Raw genomic sequence first — 18,946 nt, 5'->3', positions numbered from 1 at the left:
TTTTCCGTTAATTCCCATGGCAGCTGTACAGTGTGTCATGTCCACCTGCACCAGCTTAGTTTCTCTGTGTGATTATGGAATAAGACCTAAAGAATTTGCTTTTATCCCGCTACCCGGATATTTCGTAAAGTTCAAGTATTCAGGAATTAGCAGCAAATGCCTTTTAATTCCCCGGAAGCCAATAGCCTATTAAAAAAAAAAAAAAAAAAAAAAAAAGGAAAAAAAAGAAAAAAAAAAAAAAGAAAGGAAAAAAAAAGGAAAAAAAAAAGAAAGAAAAAAAAAAGAAAGGAAAAAAAGAAGAAGACGCTGGCTTAGGGCTCTGCTGCTGCGGTGTGACCCCACACACAGCCCGGGGCCGCAGCCCCGCCGGGTCCCTGCTGGATCCTGCTGTGCCCATGGCCTCGGCTCTGGCGGGACACACAGCACAGGCGGGGCTGCCCGCACCCTGCGCACTGACAGGGACATGGTGCGGGGACACCAGGGTGGCACCGAGCCCCGCCACGATCCTCGCTCCCAGCACGGCTGAGAGGGGCAGGACCGGCCCGGGCAGGGGATGCTCATCTTGATGGGCTGCATTCCTCCGCACAAAGGTGCTCCGATTTGTCCCATTAGTGCCGTCATTAAAATCCAGTTAGTCCCCTACGGAGAGCGAATGCAGCCCAGCCGAGGCCCTGGCGAGGGGCTGCTGGCCCCAGAGCCCCGTGTCCCTGCCAGCCTGGGAGTGCCTGGTGAGCCGTCCTGCCTCCCGCTTGTGTACTGGGGCTAATTGATGCAGGGGGCCCGGGAGCCGGGCTTCTCACCTTGTTAGCACGGCAATTAGCTCTCTTTACCCTCCTGATTGCTCCTGTGCATATTTCACTGCAGTCCAGTTATAAATGCAGCGCCGGGGAGGCCGCGGGAGTGGTGCAGGGACAGCGAGCACAGAGCCATGCTGCGGACCGTGCTGCTGCTGCTGCTGCTGCTGCTGCTGCTGGCCCTGGCGCGCACGGCGAGCCCGGGCCCTGCCAGCGTGGCCATCCGCCGGGCTGAGGCGCTGAAAAAACTCCTGGAAGTCTTTGGCATGGAAGACCCGCCAGCCCCTCCGACTCACTCCAAGCAGCCGCCCCAGTACATGGTGGATCTATTCAACAGTGTCGCCAACGCGGATGGTGTCACCAAAAACCCCGACATCCTGGAGGGCAACACCGTCCGCAGCTTCCTGGAGAAAAGTAAGGGCGGGGGTCGTCCCCGAGGGGCTGGGAAGCGTCTGGGGAGGGGCTGAACGCGGCCGGTGGCGGAGCCGCCCCTGGTTCTGCTCTCCTCAGCACATCCTTCTCTCCAGCCCACAGCGAGGAGATGCGGTTCCTGTTCGTCCTCTCCAGCGTGGCCAAGAACGAGAAGATCCTCACGGCAGAGCTGCACCTCTTCCGCCTCTGGCCGAGGGTCACAGATGTCACAGATGGGCCCAAACGGCAGCACTTCTGCCAGGTGAGGAGAGGGATGGGGACAGGGATGGGGACAGGGACGGGGACAGGGACGGGGATGGGGACAGGGATGGGGATGGAGCTGTCCCCCAGCCTGTGCCCAGGGGTGCCACTGGCACACTGTGGTCATTCATATGTCTGCAATGGGAACACAGCCTGGCTCTAGGATCACATGAACAAATGTTTCACAGAGAATCATGATGGTTTAACTGCGGCAGGTTCTTAAATGTTCTTCTGGCTTGTGCAAACATCAGCAAAGGCACACCAAGGTTGTTACAAATCCATGCTGACAACTCCCCATCTCCCCCACACCTCTGTCCAGGGTCAAGCCCTCGGGCAGAGCACACCGGGGTGACCACCTTTGCCTTCCCCAGGTCAATGTGTACCAGGTGCTGGAGAAAGACAAGCCAGACACCCCTGGAGGGAAGAAGCTGCTGGCAGCACGTCTTGTCTCATTGCAAACCTCGGGCTGGGAGGTCTTTACCATCACGCCAGCTGTGAGTCACTTTTCCTCTGTTTTCACCTTTCAGGCTCCAGTGTAGTTTCCTGTCTGTAGTCTCTGCAGCGACATGGGGGGAATACATCCTCTGTGAGGGGGAGGAAATAGTCCTGCCAAGAGCCCCGGGGCTGCTTCATCCTTCCCCGAACTTGTCTCACTGCTCTGCAGGGTGTGCTGGTGCTGGCTCCTGCCACAGTGTCCCCTGTGCTGCAGCCCCGGAGCAATACCTTCCCACGGCACACGGAGTGTGGCCTCAAGGGGTCCCGGGTCACCATGTCCTGCTGCTGGCCCGGGACCTGCCTGTGGGGACACCGCAGTGCCTGTCCCAGCCCATGGTGACACTGGTTTGGCTCCCCAGGTTCGCGACTGGACCGAAGATGAAAGCAGCAACCAGGGTTTGCTGGTGACAGTCCAGAGCCGGGGGGGGGCCCCACTCGACCCCCCACCACTGCAGTTTGCGTCTGGCCGGGGCCACCACGAGAGCAAGAAGCCCATGCTGGTGCTCTTCACGGACGATGGGCGCCGCGGAGCGTCGCTGCCCACAGCCGGCTTCCCAGGTGGGTCCCACACGCCTGGCACCACTCCCTCGGTGCCAACATCCCTTCTCAGGAGCTGCTCCCCACATGTGCGCTCCTCAAATCCAAACCTCCTTCCCTGCTGCTGGGAGAGGCTCTTTCCTTTCTGGTGTAGCCTGCTCAGGGGTGTTGCCTGCTTGCAGATGTGAAGCTGGATTTGAGTTTGGCCGTGAGACTGAGGCTGTCACCTCCTGCTGGCTCTGTCTGGGCTGGTGACAGGCTGTGACCAGAGGGTTGCAGACAAAACCTGTGGGGAGGGGCGGCTGGGGGGGCTGCAGTATCTTCTCCCTCCACCCAAGCTCGCGCAGTGGCCAATGACATGGGATGCTCCTTTCTGACAGAATTAACGCCTCAGGCTCCCGATCTCCCGGCGCCCAAGTCTCGCAGGTCGCGCAGCACACGCTCGCTGGGCCGGCTCCAGCCCTGCCAGAGGCATCCCTTGTCCGTGGACTTTGAGGAGATTGGCTGGTCTGGCTGGATCATCTCACCGCGGGGGTACAACGCCTTCCACTGCAAAGGCTCCTGCCCCTTCCCTCTGGGCGAGAACATGCGGCCGACCAACCACGCCACAGTGCAGTCCATCATCAACGCCCTGAAGCTGAGCGAGGGCGTCAGCAGCCCCTGCTGCGTGCCCGACAAGCTCTTCTCCATCAACCTCCTCTACTTCGACGATGACGAGAACGTGGTGCTCAAGCAGTACGATGACATGGTGGCCGGGAGCTGCGGCTGCCACTGAGGCAGGAGGAGCAGGGGCTGACACACCTGCAGGGGCTGCAGTGGGGCTGCACCCGCTCCCTCCGGAGCACCAGCGGGGTCTCTGTCCCACAAACCCTCTAAAAGAGACTGGGACGAGCAAAGCAAGGGGGTGCTGGGCCTGCCCAGGATGGTGTCACCCCCTGACAGGGCCAGCCAAGGGAGGCTCAGGGCCAAGCTCTGATTAAGCCAACCCGAAGGAGCCCGTGTGAAACAGCAGCCCCAGGGCTGCAGCTCCATTTTGGGGTGCCCTGTGCAGGGCCATGAGTGTCTCTGCCCACGCAGAGGCTCCTGCAGGCTGTACTATATGTATATAGCAAGAGCACTAATATATGAGAGAAACTGCCTGTACAATGTCCTGTAAATGTCTGTACATTCCTGCATTGCTGTGACTTGTAAAATTAATTCAGAGCAACTATTTTAAAGTGCTGTTCTCCAAAGGCTGCCTGTGGACTCTGAACTGCTGCCAGGAACAGGGCAAGGAGACATCTCTCAGGCACAGGGCAGGGGGTGCACATGGAGGGATGAAGATGCAGCTGCAGCGCAGTCTCCAGGGCAAGGGGATGGGGTGGGTGTGCCCCGTCCCTTGAAAGCTGAACGATCTCAGGACCATCAGCCTGCAGCTGGGGGTGCAGGGAGATGAGCAGGTGATGGAGGTGCTTGGGGGAATGTGGTGCTGGGGTCTGGGGTGGGACGGGGGTGTCTGCAGAGGTGCCTGGAGATGATGCTGCGGGGGCGGGTGAGTGGTGGCTGTTGAGGTTTAACCCCAGGTGGCAACTAAGCACCATGCAGCCACTGGCCTCCCCCTCCACCCTGGTGGGATGGGGAGGGGAATCAGAAGAAAAGGTAAAATGCCTGGGTTGAGACACCCAATTGAAAATTCAATAATGGAAATAAAATATAGTAATATTTAATAATATTTATAATGAAAAGGGAGACCCCATAAGGAGGAGTCATAAATCCCAAAACAGACAAAGATGCCCAATACCCAGTTGCTCAGCAGCCACTGATCTGTGCCCAGCCTGTCTCCTAACAGCAACTGGCTGCTGAGAGATCAGTGTGTCATCAAGAATATTCTCACCCTGAATCTAAAATACAGCATTGTACCAGCCCCTGCCAAGAAAATGAACAATATTGCACTGAAACCAGGACAGGGGGGCAGGCGAGCTCTGGGGGAAGATGGTCAGAGGAAACTGCTGTGCCCAGAGAGAATGTTCCTCATGGAAGAGAAATGGGGTGGAACCAGAGCCCCCCAAGGCTGTGGGGTCAGGTTAGTGCTGGGGAGGTGCACAGAAGGTGGGTGTCAGTGTGGGTTACTGGGGAGTGGGTTTAGGTGCTGGTGGTCAGCACAGGGGTCCCCTCACACCTGGTGGCACAGCCCCCTTGTCCCCTGCAGCCAGGGGAGTGTGGCTGTCCCTGCCAGAGCACTCAGCTCCTCCAGGTCTCTTTCCAAGTTCCCAACATCAGCAGCTTAGCCACAGCCACAGGCTGATACCAGGAGTCCCCCTGGCATCTCCAGCTCACTAGTGAATGAATTGTACCCTGGCCTGGCTGGCACCAGTTTCTTTCCCCTGCTCACCTGGAAGCAGCAGCAGCAGCAGCTCTTGGCCCTTCCCCACGCCAACCCTCCCTGCAGCCCGAGGTCCCTCTCTCCATCTCATCCAAGGGAAGGGTACATCCCTTCAGGAAGCCTTTTCACTGGACATGGTCACACAGTGCAGGGCAAATCCTCGCCCTGTGCCCCCAGTTCCCCACTGCCTCCCATGATGTGAATACAGGGCAGAGCCAGCTGGTGTGTCCTGATCATATGCACATCCCAGCTCCAATTCCAATGCACCCAGGCCCAGGTACCTCATTCCAAAACTAATGTACGGACAGAGCCCTGTCCTTGCACTGAGGGACTTGTGAGCCCTGGGGAGATGTCCCCTCCTCACCCCAAATGATGAGCAGTTTACTGAATCACACACAGTGGCTGGACAAGAATCCATGACAATGAAGGTTTGGGCCTGGTTTATTAAATCCTGTTCCTGGGGGTGCTCTGGCTACAAGCTCTGTGTGCCTATAGTGCCTGTGGGCCCCATCACAGCAGCACCCCAAGTCAGGACCCAAACTCCAGGGCAGTGGGAAGAAGAGCAGATTTGGCTGGAAGGATGTATGGCTGCAAACCTTTCCTCTGGGCCTTCACTGAAATCTCCACACTGGACCAGGCCTGGGCTGCTTGGCTGGGAGGGGGCCTGGGCAGGGGGAGCCTGTGTGTGTCCCACTCAGCAGGGAATGGAGCAGCACCTGCACATGAGTCACACTGGGCTACCTGCCTCACACAGGTGACACTTCAGTCCCATCCTCACTCCCCGTGATGTCAGGGTGCCCTTGCCTCAGCCCAGGGCAGACAAACAGCCCTGGCTGACCGCTCTGCAGGACAGCATTGCCCAGCAGCAGCAGCAGAGAGATCCCAGCTGGGAGCAGCCCCTGTGCAGCAGCAGAGCCCCAGCACTGTTGTGGCCCTGCCCACAGCTCTCGGGGCCTCCCTGGGGGACAGGAGCTACAGGGAGGATGGCCAGGACAGGGGATGTCTGGGGCGGGGAGCCTGTGCTCAGCGGTAATAGCGGGGGTCAGCTCTCCAGCACTCTGAGAACTTGCGCAGGACTCGCTGCTTCAGTTGGATCCTCCTGGAAAGCTGAAGTGATTGGCTCATCTCATGGGCCTTCAGCTTGGCATAGTAGTCAGAAAATTTGTTGTAGAGGATGGAGATGGGCATTCCATTGAGGATGATGCCAAAGGAGATGCAGACGAATGCCACCATCCTGCCGAGAATTGTGTCAGGCACGGTGTCTCCGTAGCCCACAGTGGAGAGGCTGACCTGTGCAGGGACAGAAAAGGATAAAATCCCATGGAAACAAGCCCAGCAGACCCCAACAACTGGTGCTGGAACTCACTCCCTCCTGCCCCTCTGTGGAGCCACCTGTCCCCTGTGACCAGTGCCAGACCCTGATCCTGATGCAGCCAGCTGAGCTGTCCCCTCTCCAGAACCCGCATGACCAGGGCTCCACTGTCCAGGCTGTGCTCAGCAGGCCTGCAGAGATGAAGGAAAGGGCTGGCTGAAGCCAAGAAACACAGATCAGAGGCCACACCCTGCTCCCTCACTGCTATTGTGTGTGTCTCTTCAAAGGCAGCTGGACACCCCTGAACTGAGCCTTCCCCAGCAGTCAGCATCTGCAGGAGCTTCCTTCCCCCTCAGAGCCGTGGCTCCAGAGCTTCCTGGCTGTGAGCTGCCTGGCCCCAGACAATCAAAGCTTCCTGGAGCCTCCCTCCAGGAGAAACAGAAGCATTGCCTGGGAATAAATCATGTTTAGTAAATGGGGAGCAGGGCTAGGGTGAGATCTGAGGCCAGAGAGTTTTGGGCTTGGCAGGGAGCTGTGCTCCCAGGGAAAGGGATGTTGAAATGCTTGAGCCTGGTGATGCTGCTCTTCCTCAAGGAGGGATGAATTTGAAGCAGATAGCCTTCAGTGGCCAAAGGGGATTATAAGAGCAGAAGTGATCTGTGGGATCATTTAATCTGTAAATCAAAATGTCCTCATAACCTGTGGCTCTCAAGTGCTTTAGCTGCTCCCCATCTTGGAGGTAATGCCAGGTTTATTACAGTGCTCAGCTCTGCAGAGCTGCCAGCTCCTGGCACAAGCAGGGCAGTGAATGGGCAGCTGTGCCCAGTCTGTGTCCACTCTCATGACACGGGCTGAGGCACAGTGTGACTGTGGGTGCTACCTGCAGCCATAGTCACACTGTGGCTATGGGTTCCCCATCTCAGACCCACAAGCTCTTGTGCCCCTTGAACTCAGCGGGGCTGCAATGCTGCCCAGGCCTTAGGCTGTCCAGGGTGGCTGTCCCCAAACCCACAGGCTGCATCCATTCAACACTTGGGTCCCATGACAGATAAAGCTGAGTCACATCCCACTTGTTCAACTCAGCCCTGGAGGTCCCCAAGGCACCACCTCTGTCCCACCATCCCATCCCAGTACCAGCTTTTGAGCCTCTGGGCTCAGTCCAAACCTCTGCCTCCTTTTCTCAGAGCACCAGGGCACTCCCACCATTACTGAGCAGGTGGGAAGGCTGGGCCCTTCCTGCCTCGTGCCCAGCAGCAGCGGTGAATCCCCGAGCACTGGGGCAGCCCCTGCCTGCAGAGCCTCCCCCAGCCCCTCTGCAGGAAGCTGCTCCCACCTTACCGCTGCCCACCACCATGCGCAGGGGATGCTGGTGAAGTCAGTGCCAGGGACATCATGTTCCACCGAGTGGATGAGAGCAGAGAAGGTGAAGACCCCCATGGCAATGAAGAGGAGGAGGCAGCAGACCTGCTGGTAGCACTGGCGCATGGTGAAGCTGAAGGCCCGGAGGCCAGTGGAGTGACGTGCCAGTTTGAGGATGCGGAAGATCCTCATGAGCTTGATGAGCTTGAGGACTTTGCCCAGCTTGCTCACATTCTCCACCTTGTGCAGCTCCTCATGGTATTGCATTTCTCCATCATCCAGATTTTCAAAGAGGAGCTGGATGTAGAAGGGCAGGATGGCCACCAGGTCTATAGCATTAAATGCTGCCCGCAGAAAGTTCTTGAAGCTGGAGGAGGATATGAGCCTCATGAGATATTCAGAGGTAAAGAAGATGGCACAGATCATCTCCATCTGCTCCATCCACATTTTCCCTGTCTTGTTTTTCATCTCCTCCACTGTGCTCAGTGTCATGCCCACAATGGAGATAAGCACAAAGAAGCTCGACATGACAGCGATGATCTTGGCTGGGACAGAAGAGTACGGGTTCTCAATGAGGTTCCAGACCATCTTCCGAAACCGACCCAGAAACTTGCCATCAAACTGCGTCCCTGACTCCAAGGGCTCCAGTTCTGCCTCCAGTTCCTTCTCTATTTTCAGGTACTCACTGAGTTCATCTCGCTTTTCCTCTAACAGGATCCGGCAGCAGCGTTGGGAGTATTTCAAATGGATTCCCCAGTACTCGATTTCCTCCACAAAGTTACTGGGGCACATCTCATCCATCACCCACAGGACCCCACTGCGGTAGAAGTGGAAGATGTAGTGGAAAATTGAAGGATCTCTATCAAAGAAGTACTCGTTCTTCTGCACCAAGTAATCATCACAGAGCTGCAGCTTCTTCACGGGGTCTGTATAGAGCGCCAGCTTCCCAAGCCGGGTGATGGGGTATCGGGCAAGTACCTTGTAAGCTATCTGGAACAATTTGCCACCCACGTTAATGTTGAGCAGATACTTGTTCCTTTGGATGGGAGTCTGGCTCTTCTCCTGGCTACCATCTGCCACGTTCTGCATGGAGTTCCATTGCCTTACCAGGCTATCCTGTGCAAATGGGATGTAGGATTCCTCTTCCTCCGGGCTCCGGCAGCGGCCCCGGTGGTCCCCGATCTTGAGGCTGGCCGCGAGACTCGCGCGCCGGGTGCGCTGCTGCCTCATGGCGACTCCTGCTCCTGGCCACAGGACAGCAGCTCTGCCTTCATGGGAACGCTCCCATGGCCACACGCTGACTGGGACGGTGCTGCAGGCTTGGGGCAGCGAGAGGGGCTCAGCTGTGTCCCAGTGCCACGTGGCACCTGCCGGGGTCCCAAAGCCGATTGCTGATCTGATTGGGGTTTGCATCGGAGCACTCGGAGGCGGCCAAGTGCCCGCTCCTTAAGACACTAATGAGATTGAGGCACTAGTCCTTTATGTAAGGAACTATTTCTAGCTCTGCACTTCTCTTTTCCCTTATTCTGTTCTTATTAGCTATTTTCATTTGCTGGATGCTGTGTCCTGGAAGGACATCCATGACAGCAAACTGGAAACAGCACAAACTTGCCTCAATTTACCCCCTGTTGATGGGACAGGAAGGTGCAGACATGCAGGATTTGTACTGGCTTTGTGTCCCCACACCAGATGCTGCTCTTGGCACCAGCCCTTCGCTAAAGGCTAATGCAGCTGCCCCGGCTGTCAGCTGTCACAGCCAGGGAAGGGAGATGGTCATGACCTCTCAGCTCATCCCTCAAGTCCCACAGTGCAGATTTAGAGGGGATGAGGTGAAGGCACCACCTCCACCTCCACAGTGTCTGAGAAGATTCCCTGAGGGACAAGCTGCTGCTGTGTTCCTGCCCTGTGCCATCACATCAGCCTTCAGCTCCACGACTCACCCAGGCAGGGACAGAAACAGGGAACAGGACACTGGAAATGCAAGTAGGCAGTAAAAGTTCCTCTGAAGTATTGGAACTGAAAAGGAGGAAATAATCCTTTGGATTTGCAAGTAAAAGGGGAACCAAAATTCAACAAGCTGATCTTTGAGGTCTTATCCTGAAACATGACCCTACTTCAACATGTAAAACATCACACTGATCTCCATGAACTGGTCTAATTAAACACAGAGACATGGAGCACAAAGATGCTCCTGGCCTGAAAAGCAGCTTGGGCTCCACTACAATTGAAGTCTCTGAGCCTGGGGATTAGAACAACAAAAACAATTCCAGCACCGGACAGAGGAAGGGAAATTGCTGTCAGAAACACAGCCCCGAGTTTTGGCACAAATCCATAAAATGTTTTTCTTTCAACCCTGAAGCACTCAGCTCAGCGAGCAGAAAGCAAGACCTGCAATGTCTTGTGAGTTTGCCCCAGGGCCTCAGTCCCCATGGCAGGGAGGAACACTCTGCCTTGTACCACAGAACAGCTGGGCTGGGCTCGGCACTGCAGCTCAGAGCACGATCTGGGACCGGCTGGTGACAGCTGACTGTGGCCACACGGCCCTGCCAGCACCAGCGCTTCAACTGGCCCCAGCTCAGCCCAGTCCTGCCAGGACTCCTGGAGCCCTTCCTGCCCTGCAGTGCTCCCCACTTCGTGCTCTGCTCTGGCAAAGAAGGGACAAGTTCAGGCATTTTTTTCACCTTGTTTTTGGCTGAGTTCTCCGCTTGTCCAGGGTTCAAGCAGTAGCAGCAGAGGTGCCACTGTGGCATCTGTTCCTTCTGTCCCCACCCTCTCTGTTTGCTTTGTTCCTGTATTTCATTTTCTCTGCTACAGCTGGTGTGTGCTGGAGTCACATCTGTCCCAGGCAGGCACAGCAGCACTGGCTTCCTCACTGCACCCCATGCAGCCCACCCACCCCAAGTCCTCTTTCCCAGGATGTGACAATCCAAAGGTCATATAGCCCCTGGCCTCCCAAATACAGAATCCATGCAAATGCACATATCCAGGAAAAATAAAAACTCCAGAAATTGTTAATTTTACATTCTTTATTCTCCTGTGTCAGTCACCACAGCTATCTCTGTCTGTCCCTGGAAACAGAAGGTTGTGTGTGCCCTTGCAAATGACTCCTTGGTACTAAAAATAGCAGCCCTGGAATAACTCAGGACTCCACACCACATATAGAAGTTACTCCCCTGGGGTAAGGCAGCACTCACACTATCCAGGAGCGGAAGATTCCTACTCCAAGGTGACTGGTGTCTGCTTGGCAAGCCAAGCTCCCACCTTCAAGGCACAGAGGTCAGCAGTCAAGGCAGCAGCTTGGCGCACTCAGCGATCACTTGTGCAAGGTACACGTGGCCAACGCTGAACCAGAGGCACTGGGCACTAATCTGCCCCTGCACAGTCAGTTCTGAGAGATACACAGCATCAGTCCTTGGGTCAGACACTGTGTGAGTGGCACGTGGAGCCCTGGCCAAAGACATGACTGACTTCCAGGGACACCTCCACTAGACCAAGGTGCTCAGAGCCCTGTCCAGCTTGGTCCCAGGGATGAGGCAGTCGCAGCTGCTCTGGGCAACCTGCGTCAGGGCCTCACCATAAAAGCCTCCTTTGTGTCCTACCTAGGCCTCTGTCAGTTTGTACCTGCTGCCCCTGGTCCTTACAGGCCTTGGTGAAAAGCCCCTCTCCATCTTTCTTACAATCCCCCCTTTAGACATGGACAAGACACAACAAAGCTCCCTGGAGCCATCTCTTCTCCAGGGTTTGCCCTAACAAAAGTGCAAACTTATCAAACTTCATGAGGTTCCTGTGGGCCTGAAGGTCCCTCCAGATGACATCCCCCTCCCCAGCTGCACTCCTCAGCCTGGTATCATCCTCAGACTGGCTGATCTCACTTTACGTGCTGATGAAAACCCGGAATGGCGCTGGTCCCGGTACGGACCCTGAGGGACACCACTCGTGTCAGAACAGTTCTAAGGAGATGCCATTGAGAGTGTTAAGAGAAGCCCCATGCAGCACTCAGCACTGGGGTGGGCAGAGCGGGTCTGCCAAGCATGGAGATGTTGTGGAAGAAGGGAGTGTGAAAGGAGCTGCCAGCCCAGGGCCCAGGAGCTCCTTGCCCCACACGGGCTCAGGGAACTGCACAGCAAAGCCAGAACAACTGTCACCCCCACAGTGGCACTGTCAGAAAAGCCTCTCGTGCAAGGGACTGAGCAGGATCAAACAGTAGTGCAAACATGGAGTATTTGTCTGACCTGTGCAGCCAGTGAGTGCCTTTGGAAATAGGTGAGAAAGTTCCTGTTCCCTGACAAAATCCAGGGGGAAGAATGGGACGGATGACAAAAGGCTCTTGGCTGCAAGTGGAAGGAGACAGTTAAAGAGCACGTGGCATTTCAAGGGGAAAAACATCTTTGAGTCAAAGGCCACAGTGGTGGGCATCTGCAGTAATAACTGTCATGCAGAACAGTGAAGGCATTTCTGACACCTTTGGGGGGCTGATGGACAGTGCCAGGGAAGGTCCTGTGCTATTTCTGGAGCCAAGGCAGTCCTACAGTCTAAGAACCATTCATAAAGGGAGCATCCTCTTGGTATTCCAGTGTAACAAGCCAGATTTGAGAGCTGATGTCCAATTCAGTCAGGCTCTGTGGTGAGCAGGGGACAGACCAGGCTAGTCTCACCTTATCACCTTGGGATAAGGATCCCTGTTACAAAGCCAGAAAAACACCTGGTTATTGACAGTCCTTTGGGAAGAAACCTAGTTTGAATTCAATTTATGCAAAGTGGAGGAAAAAGTCCCACACTAGATCAGGATCTCAGCAGGACTGCTCCATGTCCTTGGCAGCAGGGAGGAAAGGGGAGAGTTCTGCTGCTGCAGGGCAGACCAAAACCCCACGCCCCTGGTTGGCAAGCATCAGGGAAGCTGGGAAAACCTAAGCCCCAAAACCTACCCCCCTTCCAAGGGGGAAGCTCTAGAAGCCAGCAACACAAGGCAGGAACAAATTTCTCCCTCAGGCACTTGGAGCACATGGGATGCAAAACACTTACCCTTCAGGGCAAGGAGCCTTTCTGGCCCTTGCCAGGCATCAGCTGCTCCCTGGAGGCTTTTTCTAGACTGGAGGTGTCAGATCTGCGTTTCGCTCTGGACAGAAACCACGCAGCAACAGAACTTGCCACTACCAGGATAATCAGGAGCCCTAGAGAGGAGAGTGCACAAGCAGAAACCCACTCACTACTCTGCTCTTGCGACAGGGCACTGCTGCTCAACACCATGAGCCGGCAAGCAGAGATGAGCAGTGTCCCCAAGGGCAAGGGACAGACAGAGAGGAGGTAAGCTAGTGCCAGATTGCATGGAATGGCCTTTCCAAGGACACAGCACACCCAAGGCACAGCAATACTTAAGCTGTGGTGTCAGGCCTCCCTTAGTCCTCCCAGGGCAGCAAAAGCAGCTCCCGATAGAGGTCTGGAATTGATCCCTACTCAATTTATAGGCCAAGGTAGGTAGGTCCAAGATCATGTGCAGCACTCTTGAGTCTCACATACCTGCAACAATCAAAATCCATGTGTAACCTTGACTGCTCCATGGCACAGAGGCCTCAGGCGTAGCTGAAGGCTCTGTGAGGAAAGAGAAACAAGTCCGTGAGGCTTCCAACTCACCTTATGGGCAGCACTCAAAGCAGTCTGCAATCTACACCTGGCTGAGTTCCCAGCTCACCTCAAGTGCACCAAAAGGCCTTTTTCAACTTAAGCAAAACCTTATCTACTGCTACTGGAGGAAAAGTTCTACTGGAAATGCATAGCAGGGAAAGATGGGAAATTTCCCACCTGGAGCTGGAACTGAGCATCCCAGCCTCATGGCACTGAAAAGCCACAGGTACAACCAAAATGCAGCTCTTCACCTCACCTGCCAATTGAACAGGTGCAGACACCAAACCCAAACCCAGTCTCTCGCACCTGCAGTAATCCCCCTCCTCTCCACATCCTCGGAAACCCCTGGGTGAGGGAAGCCAGAAACGCCTTCCCAAGCACCCCAGACAGCCAACGGGTCTGACAGAGGATGCTCCAGGGCTCTGGTACCGACAGTACTGGGGTGCAGACACAGCTGGACACAAGCCCAGACATTGTGTCTGCAGCTCCTGGCCAGCCCTGATGGCCCAGACTTCCTCCTCATCCTCTTCCCTGCAGCTTGCCCATTCCCCAGAGGTCAGAGGAGCTCGGGAGGTGGAGAGATTCCAGTGTCTTCTCGAAGGAGCTGCTGGGAATTGCATGTTCTGGAAGAAGGAAGGATGTACTTCAAAGGCCCTTCCCGAGGGAGCCCTGAGGGGCGTCATTGCCGTTCCAAAGGAAGCTGAAGGTTCGCGTCCCCCACAGCGCTTCCTCCATTCACAGTGACCCGCGGGGACCGCAGCTGCCCGCACCGGCCAGAGACGGCGGGGAACAAAGGCTTCGGTCCGGCTTGCCGCCCCCCCGCCCCCCGGGGCCCCGTACCTGCGCTGCCGGTGGGCGGCACCGCCGAGCTCCTCGGCAGGGTCACCGCGGGGCCGCCGGGACTCGGCTCCGCCGCGGTCGCGGTCCCGCAGCTCCACTCGTCCTCGCCGCCTTCACAGTCGGGGTGGCCGTCGCAGCGCCAGCCCAGGGGGAAGCAGGGGTCACCGGGCGTGCACTGGAACCAGTCCGGGGAGCAGCGGGGCGGGGCGGCTGCGGGAACGGGAGCGTGAGGGGAGCGGGGGGGGGGGGCTCGGCGGGGAGAGCCCCCCGCGCCCCGCAACCAGGGGAGCCCGCGCGCGCGGCGCACGAGGGCTCCGACCAATGAGAGCGAAGGGCGTGCGCGGGGAGCCAATGGGCACCGCCCGCCCGGCCGCTCCCCCAGCTCACCCGTGCCGGCAGGGAGAGGCAGCACCGGCCGCGCCAGCAGCAGCAGCAGCACCGGGAGCCCTAGCGGCAGCAGTCGCGGCCCAGCCATGCCGCGGGCCCGCACCGGAGGGACTCGCTGGGGTCGCCGCGCCGCTACAAACGCAATGTGCAGGAAAAGCGCGTGCGCTCCGCCCCGACTTCCACCAATAGCGTGCTCGCGGGGGCGGGGCGCGGGCGCGCGCCCTTGAGGAAGCCCCTCCCACCTCGGGTGCCCTTAGGGGCGGGGTCACGTGACGGGGGCGGGGCCCGCCCATGCCGAGCGGCACCGGGAACGGCACCGGGAACGGCACCGGGAACGGCACCGGGAACGGCACCGGGAACGGGCCCGGCCCTGCAGCGCCGGGAACGGCACCGGGAACGGGCCCGGCCCTGCAGCATCGGCACCGCAGCACCGGGAACGGCCCCGGCCCTGCGGCACCGGCACGGGCCCCGGCCAGCCCAGCCCCGTCCCAGATCCCCGGAAGTCCCTCAGCTCCGCGGCCGGCAGTGCCCCGCTGTCCCGGGAAGGGCCGCTCAGCGCTCCGCCGGACCGAGCAGGGAGCGGTCACGGCAGAACAGCGGCACTGGCGGTGGGGGCCACTGCCCCACGGCGCTGAACTTTTCTCGCAGAACCTGGGCCCGGAGGGAGCCCTGTGAGCGAGGCTGTGCTTTATCACCTCTGCTCTTCATTGACTGACTACAGCTTACAAACGCCCCTGTCCTGTGTCACTATTCCAACCAACAAATACACTGGTATTTAACAGCAGTAACTTGAATAAATCAAATAAAACACACAGAATTGGGGGTAATAATCACAGCTTTATATACATTTCTTAATCAGACATCAGCACCCTCCAGCAGCTTGGAGCCACATCCAGCACAGCCTCCCCATCAGAGCTGCTCTGGAACCACCTGTGCCCATCATGCAGCCTCAGCTTACTCCCTGCTCACAAGTAGGGCTCATCCCTGGAAATTTCCCACTTCCTCAGTGGTGGTCCTGGTGTCACTGGTTTCTTCCCTGTTGTTGTCTCTGCATCACCTGAACTGTGGGAGAGAAAGGAGGAGAGACAAGAGGCTTTAGCAACACTCTTCTGATGAAATCACACTTGAATTTCATCAGAAGTCCAAGCCGCAAAGTAGTGCTGGAGGTGTTTGTTAATCAGAGTCCCAGAATGGTTTGGATTGAGTGGGACCTTAAAGCCCACATCATTCCAGCCCATGCCCTGGGCAGGGACACCTTCCACCATCCCCTCTGGCTTCTAGTTCCATCCAACCTTGAACATTTCCAGGGATGGGGCAGCCCCAGCTGCTCTGGGCACCCTGTGCCAGGGCCTGCCCACCCTGCTAGGGAACAATTCCTGATTCCCAATCTCCCATCCAGCCCTGCCCTGTGGCAGTGGGAGCCATTCCCTGTGTCCTCCCGCCTCACTTATTTGCAAGGAAATATAAACTCAAACAATCAGTTCCACAGTCCTCTGCCAATCTGGGTAACTTCCCACTGCCGCTGGGCGCGTTCTGTGTTCCTGGTACAGATCAGGACCAAGGCTGACCCCGCTCCGCCCGCATCAGACCCACCTGCGGGCCTGTGCCCCCGCGGGCAGCGTTTTCAGCGCCGTCGCCACCACCACGGGCGGCAGCGACTCCCGGCGCCCGTCGCGGCTGCAGTAATAGTTATCGGCGAGCTTGTGGCTGGGGCCCACCGGGAGCCGCGGCGGCGGCTGGGTCCTAGGCAGAGAACGAGCCGAGCGTCAGCGGCGGGCCCGGGGTGGGGGCGGCCCAGCGCCCCGCCCGCCGCCCGGCTCGGCACGGCCCCGGCACCTCTTAGCGATCTCCTCGTAGCGCAGCTGCAGCTTCGCCTGGAGATCCCGCTGCAAGGCAAAGCCAGAGCAGCTCAGGCGGAGCTGCCGCCCTGCGCCGGAGGCTCCGCGGAGCCGGGGGCGCAGCGCAGCGTCCCGCGGGGCAGAGACGCCCCGAGCCCGGGGCCGTTCTTACCCCCGCCAGGAAGTTGCGGAGCCGCTGGATCAGACGAGTCGCCGTCGCCATCTTGGCCGCGGTGAAGGGCAGGGCCGCGGGGGGCGCCGGGAGCGCGCGCGCGGAACGCTGGGTCTCGCGAGACTTGGGGCTATATAAGGGGACGCGGGGGTTGGCCGCCCCTTTCCGCGCCCCGGAGCCGCCATGGACACGAGCCGCGTGCAGCCCATCAAGCTGGCCAGGGTGGGTACGGGGCCGGGGCCCGCGGGAGCCGCGCCGGACCGCGACACCGCGCTCACTCTCCGCTCTGTCCCCGCAGGTCACCAAGGTGCTGGGCCGGACCGGCTCTCAGGGGCAGTGCACTCAGGTGAGCGGGCGGGGCCGGGCGGGCGCGGCGCCGCGGGCCGGGCCTGGCCAGGCTGACGCGGGCCCGCCCCGCAGGTGCGTGTGGAGTTCATGGACGACACGAGCCGCTCCATCATCCGCAACGTGAAGGGGCCGGTGCGCGAGGGCGACGTTCTCACCCTGCTGGAGTCGGAGCGCGAGGCCCGGCGGCTGCGCTGAGCTGGAGCCGTCCCCGCTGCCCATCGCCCGTCGGGGATGGAGCCTGGCGCCGCTCGTCCCGCCGTGGGCGCGTGGGGAGCAGCGTGGCGGCCGGGTCACTGCAATAAAGGGTTTTTCCAATAGCCCCTTGCCCGGGTTTCACTCATCAAGCGCCCCCCGACAAATGTGGTTTGTCTCACACCTGCCGCTTTCCTCAGGTTCGGTAGCAACATGCCCTGCTTGTTACTGGGGTTACACATAGTGCCTGCGTTGTAATATCCTTGTTATTGCACCTTTATTGGCCTGTCACAACAAAAATAATTCTGTTTTGATTATAGTAGCCTTAATCCTGACTTTCTGGTAAACAATTTTCTGTATGTGATGGTGAAGTGGCACTGGAAACTGACTGGACCTGAGTGGAATTAAATCACAAGTTGAAAGTCGAGCTTGGTACCAGCTTTCAAAGCAACAGCCTGCTGCTTCTGTCTGTCTGTTCTCCGTAAACTGCTCAGTGAATGCTGCCATAAATAACACCTACTTGCTGTCCTTCCTGGCAGTCATCCACAGCATGTGCTTGGCACCCCTGTTGACTACTGCATCTCCTTTTCTTTGGCTTTCTCTTCCACCACAAAATCAGTTAGCAAGATGTGTTGTTTTAGGCTATTACATAAATCAAAAGTAGGGCTGAGAAGTTTAGAATGAGCCTTGAAACTGCTGGTGCAAGGGCATGTTTTTAAGGGTTGGCATTTTTTATCTGCTTATAGCATGGTCCATGTTTGTGGTGTGTTTGGGCAGTCAGATCTGCAGCCTCTCATGTAGGGTCTCTGATGGGAGTTTTGTCTACAGAGTCCTGAGCTTGACTGAGGCAGTTCAGTGGCAGGTGTGGCTGAGGATTTGGGTGTCCTGAAGCTGAGCAGAGCAGTGCTGGGACAGATGTGCATTGTGTTGAACTGGAGCAGGCACTGGGGATTGTTACAGGGCTGATGTTAAAGACTGTTTGTGGGATTTGTCCCTGCTGCCACTTTTAGGTGTGCCCTGGGCAGCTCATGGGCAACATGAGGTGAGGAGTTTGTGCCATAGAGAAAACCCTTGTGTTTGTGCTGTTGCTTGATGTAGTTTGTGATTCTTTGAGGGTTTCAGATGCAGAGAGTTAGCACAAGGCTCTGCTCCCTGGCTTGTGATGCAGCAGAGCTCAGAACTGGGGGGTGCCACAAGTCCTCTGAGTTCAGATTTGTGGCTGCTGTTCATTCCCCCACTTCAGCTTCACCAGTGACTCAAGAGTGTTTGCTCTGGCCCCTGCCAGCCCTCAGAGCTGGGTGACTGGGATAGAGTGGCTTAGAGAGCTTCTGTAATATCCCTGTGGGGTCAGCCTGGTCCCTGTCCACTGAGGAGGGAGGCCATTGGCATCTTCACACTTGGTCTGGTGATTGCCCTTGAGGGATGCAATGTAATATCAGCACCACAGAGAACCAGGGCTGGTGCAGGGCTGCAGAAAAATGGGCAATGACGCTGCTGCAGCTGCCTGGGACACTCCAGCAGGGAGAAAACCAGACAGGGATGTAGCCAGAGCAGAAAGTTGCAGTGAATGACTTGGAACGTGGGGTCACCTGCTCAGCTCAGGGGCTGTGCCTCTGCTGCAGCTCTTGCAGGGTTTGTTGTGAGCCAGACAAGGCGGCAGGAGACTGCAGATGTCACTGTAATATTTCAAAATAACTTTAAATTTTATTTATATCTTAAAAATAAACATCAGTATTAAAATACCAGTAAACAGAGCAGTGTATTAGGCAGTGCAGGAAGCGCTGTATATGAACTCCAGTGCAAAGCTGAGAGCGAGTTTGTGGGCAGGGCTGTGGGGCTCCCCAGCAGTGGGGAGGCTGGGCCAAGGAGCAGGGCTGGGGGCCACAACACCCTACCTTAGTGAAGGGCTCAGAGCAGAGCTGCATTGCCATGCAAAACCCTTCTTCTGGTCCTTGTCCTTATCCTGTTCCCACCCCACACAGTGCTCACACACTTGCACAGGCACGTTCTCTGACA

The 18,946-nt window shown here is 57.4% G+C and overlaps 5 protein-coding genes across 5 annotated transcripts; 2 read left to right on the top strand and 3 right to left on the bottom strand.

The window, feature by feature from the left end:
* Window positions 1–928: 928 nt before the first annotated feature.
* Window positions 929–3,643, top strand: LOC128947052 (bone morphogenetic protein 2-like). The gene is made up of 5 exons (XM_054291139.1): window positions 929–1,208; window positions 1,322–1,467; window positions 1,838–1,960; window positions 2,321–2,519; window positions 2,879–3,643. The coding sequence occupies exons 1-5, from the start codon at window positions 929–931 to the stop codon at window positions 3,271–3,273; spliced, it is 1,143 nt and encodes a 380-aa protein (XP_054147114.1). The 3' UTR covers window positions 3,274–3,643.
* A 2,240-nt stretch (window positions 3,644–5,883) lies between these two features.
* LOC128947060 (potassium voltage-gated channel subfamily V member 2-like) lies at window positions 5,884–8,761 on the bottom strand. Its single transcript, XM_054291153.1, has 2 exons — window positions 7,511–8,761; window positions 5,884–6,150 (listed from the first exon to the last, which is right to left on the bottom strand). The coding sequence occupies exons 1-2, from the start codon at window positions 8,759–8,761 to the stop codon at window positions 5,884–5,886; spliced, it is 1,518 nt and encodes a 505-aa protein (XP_054147128.1).
* Window positions 8,762–11,399: 2,638 nt separating this feature from the next.
* CD320 (CD320 molecule) lies at window positions 11,400–14,610 on the bottom strand. The gene is made up of 5 exons (XM_054291045.1): window positions 14,381–14,610; window positions 13,994–14,203; window positions 13,049–13,120; window positions 12,554–12,702; window positions 11,400–12,210 (listed from the first exon to the last, which is right to left on the bottom strand). The coding sequence occupies exons 1-4, from the start codon at window positions 14,466–14,468 to the stop codon at window positions 12,557–12,559; spliced, it is 516 nt and encodes a 171-aa protein (XP_054147020.1). The 5' UTR covers window positions 14,469–14,610; the 3' UTR covers window positions 11,400–12,210; window positions 12,554–12,556.
* Window positions 14,611–15,199: 589 nt separating this feature from the next.
* Window positions 15,200–16,483, bottom strand: NDUFA7 (NADH:ubiquinone oxidoreductase subunit A7). Its single transcript, XM_054291046.1, has 4 exons — window positions 16,391–16,483; window positions 16,217–16,266; window positions 15,974–16,123; window positions 15,200–15,442 (listed from the first exon to the last, which is right to left on the bottom strand). Exons 1-4 carry the CDS (start codon window positions 16,439–16,441, stop codon window positions 15,346–15,348), a joined length of 348 nt encoding a protein of 115 aa, XP_054147021.1. The 5' UTR covers window positions 16,442–16,483; the 3' UTR covers window positions 15,200–15,345.
* A 37-nt stretch (window positions 16,484–16,520) lies between these two features.
* RPS28 (ribosomal protein S28) lies at window positions 16,521–17,055 on the top strand. Its single transcript, XM_054291047.1, has 3 exons — window positions 16,521–16,612; window positions 16,689–16,736; window positions 16,811–17,055. The coding sequence occupies exons 1-3, from the start codon at window positions 16,574–16,576 to the stop codon at window positions 16,931–16,933; spliced, it is 210 nt and encodes a 69-aa protein (XP_054147022.1). The 5' UTR covers window positions 16,521–16,573; the 3' UTR covers window positions 16,934–17,055.
* Window positions 17,056–18,946: the final 1,891 nt, after the last annotated feature.

Source organism: Melozone crissalis, unplaced genomic scaffold (genome assembly GCF_028551555.1).
Source record: "Melozone crissalis strain CALT ecotype California unplaced genomic scaffold, PUWL_Pcris_2 ptg000088l_1, whole genome shotgun sequence".
Taxonomy (NCBI): Eukaryota; Metazoa; Chordata; class Aves; order Passeriformes; family Passerellidae; genus Melozone; species Melozone crissalis.
This window is presented reverse-complemented; position numbering and strand designations above follow the sequence as displayed.